The sequence below is a fragment of the Trichoderma virens genome (assembly GCF_000170995.1).
Source record: "Trichoderma virens Gv29-8 chromosome Unknown TRIVIscaffold_90, whole genome shotgun sequence".
NCBI lineage: Eukaryota > Fungi > Ascomycota > Sordariomycetes > Hypocreales > Hypocreaceae > Trichoderma > Trichoderma virens.
Window position 1 is genome coordinate 274,717 of NW_014013659.1, and position 13,187 is coordinate 287,903.

Sequence of the window (13,187 nt, forward strand, 5' to 3'; positions counted from 1 at the left end):
GCGTTTCCAGCATGGAGTGGTAGCACCCACCTCGAGCAAAAAACCCACTCGCACCGCCCTATTGATAAAACACCCCAGCCCGCAATTCCCGCGAAATGGCCCCAATGGATAATGCAGGGGAGGCGACGGGGGTGGCAGGTGGGTGTGCAATTCGAAAGGAGACAGAATGCAAGTGAGAAAATTGTTCGGGAGACGAGACCGACAGTAGGCGGGAGGGAAAAAAAGGAAAAGAGAAAGAGAGAGAGGGAAAAAGAAGACGAGCCTGGCTGCAAGAAAAGAAGACGCAACAACGCCAACGAGAACAAACGAATACGGAGGGGGGTATTTATATCGCACGAAAGAGCACACGAAGAGACAAAGAGTCGAGAGAGAGAGAGAGGCGAGAGAGAAGATAAGGTCTGCCAAAAGGCCTTCACGAAACCATCTCCAAGGGGAAGCAAGAGGGCAGCCCGGACGTTTCCATCCCCCACGAGACTTTCCACGCCCTCTCTTTCTTCTCCCCTCCTCAGCTCGCTGTTTGCTTGCCCGCTCACCGGTCTCGCTCTCCCTCAGCGGCCCTGCCCAGGGCGCGTGTCATGGACACGGCAGTCTCGGCGCCGACAACATGTCCTGAGACCTAGATGCCGAACCTGGCCACGAAGACGACCAAAGCAACGACAGCGCGAAACGCCGTTGAAAGCAACAACCGCATGTCTGGGCTTCTTGATCCCGACTCTACTGCCATCGACCAACAACAGGTCGAGATGCACGCTCACCACGTCTTCCAGCATGGCCTCAACCTGCCGGAAGAGCTCGAAATGCTGCGCCACAAACTGCGCGTCCTCCAAGACGTCGTTGATCGCCACGGTATGCCTCCATGTTTCTCACTTTCGGTCCGCCCTATCTGCCTCTGTCTCTCAGTCTCTCTGCCTGTCTCGCCTGGTCTCCTCCCGCCCTCACCCCCATGTGCGCATGTGTGTGCATGTACGGGCTGGTGCCCTGTGTGTGCGCATATTTACGCATTTGCATCATAGCCTCCCCCTCAATTGCTCTCGGTTTTCTTCCTTGCCTGTCAACCCCCCTGTCCTGTCCTGATACAGCCTTGTCCACATTTGAGCCCGGCCTCGATTGACACACACACACACACACACGCTTTCTCCTCCCCTACCTTGCCTTGCCTTGCCTTGCCTTGCCTTGCCCTGCCCTGCTTTTCCTTACCTGACCTTATTGCTCCGTACATACATGCATACATGCATACACGCTTGTTTTGGACTAGACAGACAGGCGGACAGACAAACCAGACCAGACAGATACCGTACATAGTGGTAGCGCGTGCGATTGCTGCTCCGTCCATGCCCTCACATACTTGCACATACATACGAGCCGTCCTTCAGTTTCTGGTCCGGCAACGGAGCCCGCGTGCTGACTCGCAAATGCTTTATCAGGCCTGGCGTCGCGCGTAGCCCCCTTCATGTCCGACGTTGAAGAGGCTCGCGCGATTCAACACCGTTGCGAATGCCTCGAAGTTGCTTGTGTTCGAGATAGTAAGCTGAGACCCTCCTACCGCTACTTGATTAGCTAGCTGCCCATCTCCCGTTCTCCACGCAGCCCGCCGCCGCCGCCACCAACCCGCCTCATGCAAGCCCCCAATCCATTTGTCAAAATACTGTTGCTACTCCATGCTACATCAGCTTTGTACTCCATCCATCGTCAGGCCCAAAAACAACAAGGCCGGGTCCTGTTGTTAGTTCGCCTTGCCCAGACGCTGACTCTCTTTCTCTTTCTCTTTGCTCCCGCAAAATAGACGTGGATGCCGTCGAGCCCCTGAGAGGCTCTTCGCGATCGGCGCCGCCAGGGTTCGGCTCTTGGCTGGACAAGCATCTGGAGCTGCACGACCCTGTCCTCCGGGCCCAGCGGGAGTGCGGCAGCGAAGTTGTGTCCAGCGCTTATCCGCTTCCCTCTCTAAAGTGCTGGGACGACCGGTGCATCCACTACGTTTACGGTTTTCCCACCGAGCTTGATCGGAGCAGCCACGCCCGAATGCATGCCACTCACGCAAAGAGAGACTCGGAGCTCTCTGCCGCCAGTTCGACGCTGTCCTCGTCGTCGGTCCTCGCCTCTGGACACGGTCCATATCTGTCCAATGCCTCTGAACCGTCCGGCCCGTCGCCTCTCATGCACCTTCCACGCCCCGCCCTGTCCTCCAAGCTCCCTCCTCTCAGAATCCCGACGCCGTCGAACGAACGGCGAGACTCGCTCATAACCTACGCATACTCCAGCCAGCGCTCCGCCGCCCCGAGGAGCGCCGTCGACGCCGATGTCGAGCCCCTCCTCCCGCCATTGAAGAGGAGCAGGGTCGGCAGCTTGCCTCGTCTCGAGTCCATCGGAGAGCTTCGCCTCTTTCACGACCAGCGGCCATGCCTCCGCTGTAAAGTGACCAAGAAGGAGGTGTGATATTGGTTTTCTTCTTCTTCTTCTCTCAAACCTCTGGGGGGGCGTTTCTTGTGCATGGACTAACTCATATATTTCGTCTCTTATCGGGAATCAGTGCGATAGAAACCAGCCGTGTTCAGCCTGCTCAAATTTGCCATTGATAAGCTCCGAGGACCATTGGGCCGTCATTGGGTGCTTCCGCAGCTCCCTCAGCGCTTTTACCGACTACTTATTGCCAGGTATACCGATTTGGTTCACCCTTCTTCTTCTTTCCCACTTCGTAATGCCTCGCTTTGTGTCTCCATGTCTACTGTCTACTTTCTCTTATTTCCCCAGTTCGGCCTTTTGCGAAACCGGAAATCTTCAACACAGGTCTAACAAAGCCGGGTAGGCACTTCTTTCTCACAGGGACAAATCCAAACACCCACGTCTTCCACGTCCCCTACACGACGACAAAATGTGAACGACTATCTTCAGAGAACATGCGTTTTCCCAGCCCACATTGGTGAGCACGTTAGAACATGTATGGACTATCGAGATGCCTTTTGGTGGTCTGGACAACAACAATCCCATCGAAGATTCGATGGATACAACGAAACGCAGCAGCTCACTCAAGACATGGTCAACCGGCCTCCGCCTATTCTCTGCGCTCTGGCTGCCAGCTGGAATTGCCAGGAGACATCGGGTAGCCCACTCGATCTCCTGAGGTATACCGGATACATATCCCAGTCTCGCGAGGCCGAGGAGTCACATTACCCAGTCTTATATCATGCAAAGGTGTTGCTCCGCGAAACCGCATTCTACTGCCTTTTCCACCCCAAACCCGTCCTCCAGTTGGATCCCAGTTTTGGATATCAGCCTCCATCGGACCGCCTAGATTTTACCGGAGAGCACAGCCGCCTCGTCGAACAGGCCATGGTGACATTTTTGCAGTCTTTTGAGGCCGTTTCTCTGAGAAATTCTCCTCTTCAATCAAAGGAATGGCTGGCTGTTTTTTACTCCTTGTGCATATTCAGCATAGTTCGCACTCTGCTTATGGACCTCGCTTCGATATCCCTGCTGCCTTATCCCGCATTCCGACATCAAAGCCCACTCAGAGATAGCCCTCAGAACACGATAGACAGCGTATACAAGGCCCTAGTCCACTTGTTCATCACGAGCGGACCAATGTTGACGGATGGCTCCCCCAGCGATGTGCCGCAGGATGATGTACCCGTGTATGAGCTCACGCGGCGCATTATGCGCATGGATACGTGGCAGGCCCGAAATATTCGCTCCAGTGCAGATTTCCTCATGAGTTTAGGAAGCGGAACCAAAGATATGTTTGGATTCAACGGCTTCATCCGTCCTGGACGACCAATTCCTACCCCCCATAATGATCCTCAGCTGTCAACGCCCCAGTCCATCTCGGCACGTGAGCCGCGCTGGTCATCTGTGGGAAGCTCTGCATTTCCTCCAGCGCCTTCGCACAGGGAAATACTACTTGGACCGCGTCCAGAGGCGGTGGATGATGCCAATATCAATCGCGGGGGCGTCTCGTCTTCCTTGAGTCAGCCGGTCCCAGAACATGTTGGACGTGCCAGGCGGCATACGGTCGCAGGAGACCCAACGAACACATCGAGCCCAATCTTCGGAAACCACTTGACACCCATGAGATTCAAGCCAGCCTACCAAAGACCACCCCTACGGCGCGTGTTTTGCCGCAAGTGTAATGAATATCCCGAAGGATTTCGCGGCGAACACGAGCTGAGACGCCATACAGATGCTAAACACGCAGCGCTAGTAAAGCGATGGGTTTGCTGCGAGCCTGAAGGGCAAAGCCCGGCATCTCCGCAGCCAGCCATTCCCCTCTCGAGTTGCAAAGCTTGCGTTATGCAGAAGCACTATGGCGCCTATTATAATGCGGCGGCTCATCTTCGCCGAGCTCACTTCAACCCCCACCGAGGAGGCAAGGCCAGCGGAGATTGGCCGCCCATGTCTTTGCTGAAGGACTGGATGCGCGAAGTGAGGCAATCCGTGGCAGAAGTGGGCGGGGATGGGGACAATGACATGTCGAGTGACGGCGAAGAGGACGAAGATGTAAAGCAGCCGACCAGAACGGTGCCGCTGGCGGCTATACCGCCAGCGCCGGTGATGGAGCTGCCACCCATCCCAATCGCCAGCTCACACTTGTCAGTATCATCTGTTAGCTCGATGGCGGTATCACCGAGTATCATGGAAGATCCGATACCATGGGAAATGGTCTCACGGAGCCCAGCCGGCAGGTTAGCACCGCCGCCCCCGCCTCCTCCGCTGTCACTGCCGCCGCCATCGTCCCAACCGTCGCTACCACACCACCTATCGAGACCTATACCGACACCGCCGGCACCCGAAAACCGTAGCAGATGCCCGTTTCCCGACTGCGGACGTGTGTTCAAAGACCTGGCCGCTCATATGCTCACGCACCAGGAGGAGAGGCCCGAGAAGTGTCCCATTGAATCGTGCGAGTATCACACCAAGGGCTTTGCTCGCAAGTACGATAAAAACCGCCACGCGCTCACACATTACCGAGGAACCATGGTTTGCCCGTTTTGTCCAGGGGTCGGCTCAGCCTACGCAAAAGCATTCAATCGAGCCGACGTGTTCAAGCGCCACCTTGCCGCGGCTCACCAGGTCGAGCAGGCGCCTCTGCATAGTCATACGACCAACAGAGGCGGCCGGCTCATTACGCTGTCTGCTAATTCAGGGGCTAGTGCCATCTGTTCCATTTGCAACAACCGCTTTGCCGCACCGCAGGACTTTTATGAGCACCTAGACGACTGCGTGCTGAGCGTCATCGTTCCAGCAGGTACTCGAGTGGCGATGGAAACGAATAACGATGCTAACGACGAAGATAAAAAGCCAGTAAGAGGAGGATCCGCTGGGGCCGGAGCCGGAGCCGGAGCCGGAGCCGGCGCCAGCGCAACCGCGGAACGGGCAGCCGGGAATGGGAATGGGAATGGGAATGGGAATGGCAACGGGACTGGGACAGGAACCATTGACGGTACACAGGGAATGATTTACATAAGAAGAGCGAAAAAGGCTGCCCGGATGGAATAAGCTCTCATTTGTTTTCCCTACTTTTTTTCCTTCTTTTTTTCCCCCACCATTTTTGTGCGGTTTTTTTTTTCTTGGAGTGATTTCAGATTATCTTCGCCCTTTTTCTGGTAAGGGCACATGAGCGACATCTAGTTTTGTTTTTCCTTTGGGTATACGAGTTATGTCACCAGCAACCAGCATCTTCTACATACCCCCCCCATCCCCCACCCCTCACGAGTGCAGAGTTTCATGTTTTGGGAGATTGCCGGGCACCTGTATAATAAACGAATCATAGCGTAGCGATGCTCTGTCGACTTTGAGAAGGCGAGCGGATGAAACAAGAGTGTATGTCGTTTTGCCAGCGGTTGGACAGTGTAGATGTGCGAGGATGACGTCTGATAGTGGCAAGCAAGATCCAAATATACGGAGCAGTATCGGTTGTGCTTTGTGCAATGCAGCGTATATTTTTTCTGCATGAGTATGGCTTGGGTCAAAGCTTGTTGCAAATGTAACAATGCCAGGATGTTTGCATTGCACAGCAACTGCTCCGTATATACGGAGTGCTGATAAACTGCGGAGCGGATTTAGGTGGGACCCGGGACCCGGACTTAAATAATGTCGCCCGCCACTTTCCAACGTCGCAATCTCACCCCCTCGACAGCTTTTGTGAGGCGCGTTAGTTGTTGCCATGATGGTATTAGTTTACAGACCAATGCACAGCGTATAGCATCGAGAGCCTTCGAAACACCATGTCAGACACCCCAGGCGTGGAGGCGGAAGGCACGGAGGTGTTGAGTGCGGCAAACCGGCGGAAATTGCAGAACAGGCTTAACCAGCGGGCCAGTCGTAAGTGACGGATAGTTGCCCATCTATCTAGCTCCTTGCTTCATGGGGACTAACGAATAACCAGGTATGCGAAAGAAGGAATTGCGGAAGCAACAACAGGAGAAGAGCCAGTTTAGCAAATGGATCTTTTATGTAGACCCAAGGACCGAAGACGGGCAGCCGCTGGATCGAAAGCAGCATCAATGGCGGCTTGCTCAAACGCAAACAGAGTCGATAAATGCTTGGGAAGAATCCAGTTCGGATTTGACAGTTGCTAGCCGCAAATACTACGGTACAAGCTTCACCGACGTGTTCCTCTCTAGGAAACACCGCGACGACATGTTTCGCTTCTTTTGCACCATGCCAGCGAGCGACCGAGGTGTCTTTTTCCGTCGGCTCTATGAATTGGTTTCTCGCCATGTTGCGCAGCACACGCTGGACAGTCAGTTGCTGTTGTCGGTGATGCAGTTCAACGTCATCCGGGCCGCGGGAACAAATGCGGCGGCTATCGGCATAGGGATGGATGCCATGGCCGAAGATATCATATCGCCTTTCTACGCCGGCGTCGGCACTATGCCTACTCTGCCTTCTGTGTCTGGCGGTACTGTTGGATACGGCAAGGAGCTGCAGCTTATACCGCCGAATCTGCACCCGACGGCGCTGCAGAAGCTAGTCATCCATCATCCTTGGATTGACGTCTGCGCTCAGCCTTCCTTGCGGGACGCGCTGCTAAGGCGATTGCATAATGGTCTAGATGAGGATGAGTTTTGCCATCACATGTTTCTACAGTGCGGCGGGTCGGACAAAGACGGCATGATAGGAATGGTGGTATGGGGAGAGGCTTGGGATCCCGCGTCATACGAGATCTCGGCCACTATGGTACGCAAGTGGCCGTGGATTGTGAACGAGTGTCCAGACATTATCAGGACGACAAACTACTGGCGGGCGAAGAGGCAGGAGGGTCCATTGAAGATTCTTTGATTAAGATATGGGCTTTCTTGATTTCTATCGACGGGCCAGCGCGAAGCCATTCTGAAAGAGTGTGCATGATGTGTGGAGACACAGACAGAGCCTAGACGGTGAAAGGCTCTCCGATGAGCTTCTCGCTAAGCTCCCACAGCTTGGTCCAGTTCTCTCGGTTCAAGACGAACGATGTCAAGTCGTCATCGCCAACAGTATTTTGGTACAGGTAGGCGCCTTGGGCGCCCTCGATGGTCGGATCGATCATGGCGGTGATGAGCGTCGATGCTCCCTCGGATGTGCCGGTGAAAGAAGGCATTTTATAGGGGCGGCCGTCGAGGTCGCGCATTGCTATTCCAGCCAATGGTCAGTCAAAGAAGGAGGTGGTGGTGGTGGGGAAGAAGGGAACATGCTTACGTTCGGTCGAGTTGCGCAGCGCCTGGATCTGGTCGAGGAACTCGCCTCCGAAGTGGCGCTGCAATCCGGTTGCAACCGCTGTTGAGTCGAAATGCGACTGATTAGCCATGGCTCATCATCAAGTGTGCCTTTGGGGTTCCATTGTTGGGCACATACCACCAGGGTCGACGCTGAAAACGCGGATGCCTTCTCCTTTAAGCTTCTCGCCTAGAAACTTGGCGAAGATGGTTCTGGCGGCGTTCGACTGGGCATATGCGGCAAGAGGGTTGTATTCTTCGCCGTCCTATACAGCATCAACATATCAGCAATCGGGGCCATTTCTACGTTGTGCCATATGGAATACAAACCTTGTAGTTGACGTCGTCAAAGTTGATCTGACCTCCTCGCACAGCTGAGCTCGAGCAGATAACAATGGACGACTTTGGCCCAGCAGCCCGAACCTTGGGCAGCAGTTCCTTGACCAGCAAGAAATTGGCCAGGTAGTTGACGCCAAACTGTGACTCGACGCCGTCGGCCGTCTTCCCGTAGGGGGGCACCATGACGCCTGCCACGGCGACGAAGTGGTCGATCTTGGGTACGTCGTTGAGATCGCTGACAGCCCTTCGGACGTCCTTGAGGTCGGAGAGGTCGAGCTTCAGGAAGCGAACGGAAACATCAGGGTTCTTGGACTTGATCTTGGAGACGATGGGCTCGACGCGGGACTCGGAGCGGGCGGTTAGGATGAGGAGGGAGGGCTTGTAGGCGCTGATTTGGACGGCGAGTTCGCCTGCGATGGAGTCGTTGGCGACGCCGGTTACGACAACTGGTTTTTGTATTTCGTTAGAGAGTTGTTTGGATCGGTATGCAAGATGTTGGGCTGTCACATACTTGTTTTGCCGGCAAGGGATTCTCCGTACTGGCTGAGCACATACTCAGAGGAGAGAATGACGGGGTTGCCCCAAGTAGACATGGTTGCTGTTGAATTTCGCTATAAATGGATGATGAAGGCAGTGGAAGAAAGGTAAATAATAGAAGATGGTGGTTTGAATTGCTTGATGAAGTGCTGTGTTATGTTTTCCCAATCCCAAACCCCCAAGAACCTCATCGATACTTATACTCTTCAACTTACATACATCACAAAACCACAATCCGATGTCACAGCCTAGCCCATTATCCCAATAAGGCTAGCAACCCAGTCATCAACATGCACCCCTCTCCACACTTCCCAAAGCACCGGCTTTAAGCCTCCCCTATGTCCAACTTTAGCCATCCAACGTGGTTCCATCGCAGTTCGGGAGTGCAGCCTTATTTTTCCCAATTACGATCTCCGCAACTCCCGAGCCGGTTCCCGATGCGGCTTTACCGTATCCAGTTAGGGGTTGACTTCCATATTTGGTTAGATTGGCTGTCAGCATTCAAAAAGACCCGTAATTCCCAATGAGGCAAAATATTTTTTTCTTCAAGATGAATGGGATTGACGAAGCAGAGAAGGGAGAGAGACTGCGTGCGGACTGCGGCGTTGCGGAGAAGACTGAGTCGTTTCTTGATAATAGGGGCTTTTTTTTCGGCTTTTAATGGAGTTTATGCGGCTGAAACATTGACGGAGTTGGGGGCAATGCAAGTTTGGGTGGTCCAATATTATCACGACATCAGCCGAGCACAACACTAGATATATCAAAGATCACAACAAAAAAAAGACAAAAACATACAACAGCCGGTGTTCGCCAGTGGTCACCCACCTGACTACTAATCTGCCTCTCATTAGCTTGACTCTGGGAGAGCGGACGGGATCCCGTATATTCTAATGGATATGGTCGTATGTGCTTGATGACCGGGGGTACTTGGGTTCATATTCACGACGCCACGAGGTAGACCAAGAGAGCAAAAAAGCAAAATGAAAAAACATACAACAGCCGGTGTTCGCCAATGGTCACCCACTTGACTACTAATCTGCCGGTTAGTGGCTTGTCTATGGGGGAGCAGACGGGACCCCGAATTTTCCACTACCTATGGTCGTATGTGCTGGGTTAGCCTTCTGTCAAGCTCATATTACCCACATCTCCTACACGGCAACTCTCTTTGCGCTTATTATCATCAAATTAAGTATCAACTAATTGAAAAGAGTAAAAATCTGTTCTTAATTGCTTCTAGGTCCTCTCTGTCCTAGAGAGTGTAGTTGCTTTTTTACACTAGAATAATGTCCTTCCGCATTGAAGTCAAATCCTCACCCCATTTCTTCACGGCTTCTCCAAACATCATTCCGTAGATGTAACAAGAGCAAACAACGTGATATGCTGATTGCTCGCCCTCCAAGCGCCGAATAATGAAAGGTGTTTGAGCCGTTGGGATAATGCATATCAAATCGCCTGGTTGGACTAGAGGCGATCCCGTACCACTGATGAACACACTTGTTAGAATCGTTTTTACCACGTTTGACACATACTAAAAAGGAGAAAACGTACTAGTAACCTCTCGCAGTCGTGAAAAATTTCTTACTCTGGATGTTACTTGCACATCGATCACGAAATGGGAAAAACGGGTCACCTGGCTGACTCAATCCCCATTTGTCAACCCAATTATCTGGGAAGTCCTCACTTATCGAAGGACAATGATCTCTACAGTATTGCTCAAATTGTTTGGCAATGACTCTGTGGTGTTCTTTCTCGATTGCTGCAATAAGTGTGCTTGCAAATGCCATCAGTCTATCTTCGTAGGCGCTAGGGCATCGAGAATTCGACTCATTAGCCAGTGACCAATAGTCTTCTATGATTTTATGCAGTACGGGTTTAAGATCATCGTATATACTGTCATCGAATGCCTTTTCAACGGGTCCGGCGACTTCTCCACAGAGGTGAGCTTCGTCGATGAGAAGCGCACTGATCTTTAACTTGCTTTTCTCTATCTGCGGAGCAGAACTATCCTGGAAGATGGATAAATTCCTAGAGGCGTCATATCTCCCAAGCATATTTTCGTACAGCGTGCTATCAAACCTGGGGCACCATGACAGACCGGATGTCAACTCTTCTTTATGTGTATGCCACACTAGCCCAAGGAAGCGAAGAGATCGTTGACTGATGATGGAAAAGAGTCGTAGTCGCAATTCAGCCTCGCTTATCGTATAGTCGGCGTCGATGATGGGATATCCATCTATCGTCCTTGCAGTCGGATGTGCAAGAGAAGAGTAGACAAAGTCTCTGACATCGGTTGCCCTCTGTATATATCTGCAGCGAAATATAATGTCTTCAAACTCTAGAGTCCGTCTCTCTCTCATCATTTGCGCCTCGTACTGCAATAATGGCGAGTTCTTGAACCATGCCTCGTCAAATGTCTTGACAGCCCTAGGAATATATGAGGCCCAGATATAGTCAAATAGCGATGCAAAATAATTGGACGTAATCTTCACGTCACGAAATTGGTCTCTGCGACTTGTGGTGCTCCATGCGCAGACGAACTGGATTATTTCAACGAATTCCGTCTTTGCGGAGCCCCAGGCAAGTGAAACTTCTTTGGCCACGCCAACTTCCTGGACCACCCACACTCTAGTGAACCAAGGTAGCTTGAACATCCTCTCAACATGCTTCATGTGCTCCTGCGAAATAGTCCCGTCTGGATCTCGGAGGGGACCCCACCATGAAGAGAATTGTTGAGGCGTTGCTTGTTTCTCGACCAGGCGGTTGAACTTTTTGATGACAGAAATGGCAGGCTCAGCTATCGCTTCTTCGTCTGGGCCTAACCAGACAATAACACGCGCTGCATTAGAATAGATGATCCCCATTCTGTTGACCTGTTGACCCTTCTCAAGAATGTCAGACTGATTGATGCACACAGCATCTGTCCATAAACGCTTGGGTGTGTCTTTAGAACGCAATTGCTGAAGGGCTGTGAACAGATTGCGGGTAATGCGCATGATAACGCCATTGACGTGGATCGAACATGTTATGGTTGGATCACCCCAAACATAGGAGATTGCTTCATACGGTTCTACACATCGAAAAGATCAGAGGAAAGGACAAGTTGTATTGTGGGGAATATCGGCTCACCACCTGAATCATGCTGGTCTGTATTATAGAGTTGAACAGTGCAGGTTATAGGGTCTGCAAATTCTCCAGGGTCGAGAACTAGTACTCTCGTCCAGCTTTCAGAGGGCAGTTGGCAAAGAGTGTAGGCATTGTGATAATGTAGCTCGTCCGACATGGTGTGTAAAGGCACTCAAGGAAGTCTCAAGATACATACCTACCTGTAATTAGGCTGACAGGTAGCGGGACATTTATATGTCGAGATGCGGGGTGTGCTGGTGACAACCCATCAATGCCTTGTAATACGGTAGCCAATAAGACTTAAAAGAGGGTACCTGCGTGATCCTTCGTTGGCTAACCGCCAAAAACAGAACGATGTGACTCCAGATTTGGAGTCTTGGGATGCCAAAAATGGAAGACATTTCACTTAAGGAAAGAGCTTGACGGGACCCCGAATTCTCCACTACCTACGGTCGTATGTAATAAACCCATTTCTATAATAACTCTGTAGAGAAGTCTAGAGGAGAAACTTGAAAGATAGATATAGCCAAATATCGGTAGACCTGCTGAGTATATAGAGGGGTATCGCCAACTGCGGATATCTTCTCTTGCTATTACGATGTGTGCCTGACAAAGTCCGCTCCTTCATCAACAGCGTCGCCGCTAGCGAAGATCATTAGCAGCAGCCACAATCTGAGATTTAGTCGCGGGGAATCCTCCTTGTTGAAGTCGCATTACGTACGTAAGTAAGGCCTCATCTTCTTAGTTAGGGATCGAGCCGGCCAAAGACGCGAAGGATAGTGTCAGAGTTCATTAGGGAAGAAATCGCCCCGCCAAGATCTTTATTAACCTTCAGGTTCTGCCTCTTTTGGAGTCTTAGGGTTCCAAATTTGGAGTGATAAGAATGCGGTTTTTAAGCAAATTAAACTAGCAGTCTAGGTATCTATCTACTTGTCTATAGCCGCTTCATTTTTAGCGGGCGTTGTACCGTTTTATTCCTTGCACTAAAGGCCAAATCGTCGTGCTAACCAACTCTATCCCACCCACCTTCTAAACGCCGCTTGGCTAGACTCAGACGAGCAGCATCGCCGTCAGTTTCAAGGCCCAAGTTGCTCTCGGGTTCGGCCCTTCGCAGCAGCATCTGAATCAAAACAACTCGGTCCTTGCAACTATCCTTTGCTATTATATGTGATATTGGAGAAATTTTCCAAAATAAGGCAAAGCTAAAATAAGGCTGTTTCAGGCTACTTCTCCCCAACTTTGACTAAAGGACCAGCGAATGCACCATCACAGTCAAATGCTGACGTAGAAAAAGTTATGGCTCTGGATTCATTGATGATTGTACCAGATCACTAGAAAGAGGGCTATTTAGTGGCGCCTAGCATCTCAAAAAAACGATAGATTTCTATACTTGAGCCTTATATAAACCACGTGAATTCATGCGTCTTGACATGGGAAAGGAAACATTCGGGAATTTCGACAGTCTCAAACACAAATATAGCCCTTAGGGTTAGACATAGA

The 13,187-nt window shown here is 51.6% G+C and overlaps 4 protein-coding genes across 4 annotated transcripts; 2 read left to right on the top strand and 2 right to left on the bottom strand.

Annotated features, from left to right (window-relative positions):
- Nucleotides 1–743: 743 nt before the first annotated feature.
- TRIVIDRAFT_40603 (uncharacterized protein) lies at nt 744–5,490 on the top strand (the record flags this gene model as incomplete). Its single annotated transcript, XM_014095173.1, has 6 exons — nt 744–846; nt 1,425–1,511; nt 1,742–2,427; nt 2,536–2,724; nt 2,923–4,468; nt 4,634–5,490. The coding sequence occupies 6 exons, from the start codon at nt 744–746 to the stop codon at nt 5,488–5,490; spliced, it is 3,468 nt and encodes a 1,155-aa protein (XP_013950648.1).
- A 785-nt stretch (nt 5,491–6,275) lies between these two features.
- On the top strand, nt 6,276–7,269 carry TRIVIDRAFT_130355 (uncharacterized protein; the record flags this gene model as incomplete). The annotated part of the gene is made up of 4 exons (XM_014095174.1): nt 6,276–6,312; nt 6,380–6,550; nt 6,662–6,858; nt 6,916–7,269. Coding segments are annotated over 4 exons (759 nt in total), but the record flags the coding sequence as incomplete, so codon positions are not given.
- Nucleotides 7,270–7,366: 97 nt separating this feature from the next.
- TRIVIDRAFT_206063 (uncharacterized protein) lies at nt 7,367–8,620 on the bottom strand (the record flags this gene model as incomplete). Its single annotated transcript, XM_014095175.1, has 5 exons — nt 7,367–7,605; nt 7,672–7,749; nt 7,828–7,954; nt 8,019–8,473; nt 8,539–8,620. 5 exons carry the CDS (start codon nt 8,618–8,620, stop codon nt 7,367–7,369), a joined length of 981 nt encoding a protein of 326 aa, XP_013950650.1.
- Nucleotides 8,621–9,834: 1,214 nt separating this feature from the next.
- TRIVIDRAFT_227311 (uncharacterized protein) lies at nt 9,835–11,844 on the bottom strand (the record flags this gene model as incomplete). Its single annotated transcript, XM_014095176.1, has 3 exons — nt 9,835–10,045; nt 10,113–11,631; nt 11,691–11,844. 3 exons carry the CDS (start codon nt 11,842–11,844, stop codon nt 9,835–9,837), a joined length of 1,884 nt encoding a protein of 627 aa, XP_013950651.1.
- Between the last annotated feature and the right edge of the window lie 1,343 nt (nt 11,845–13,187).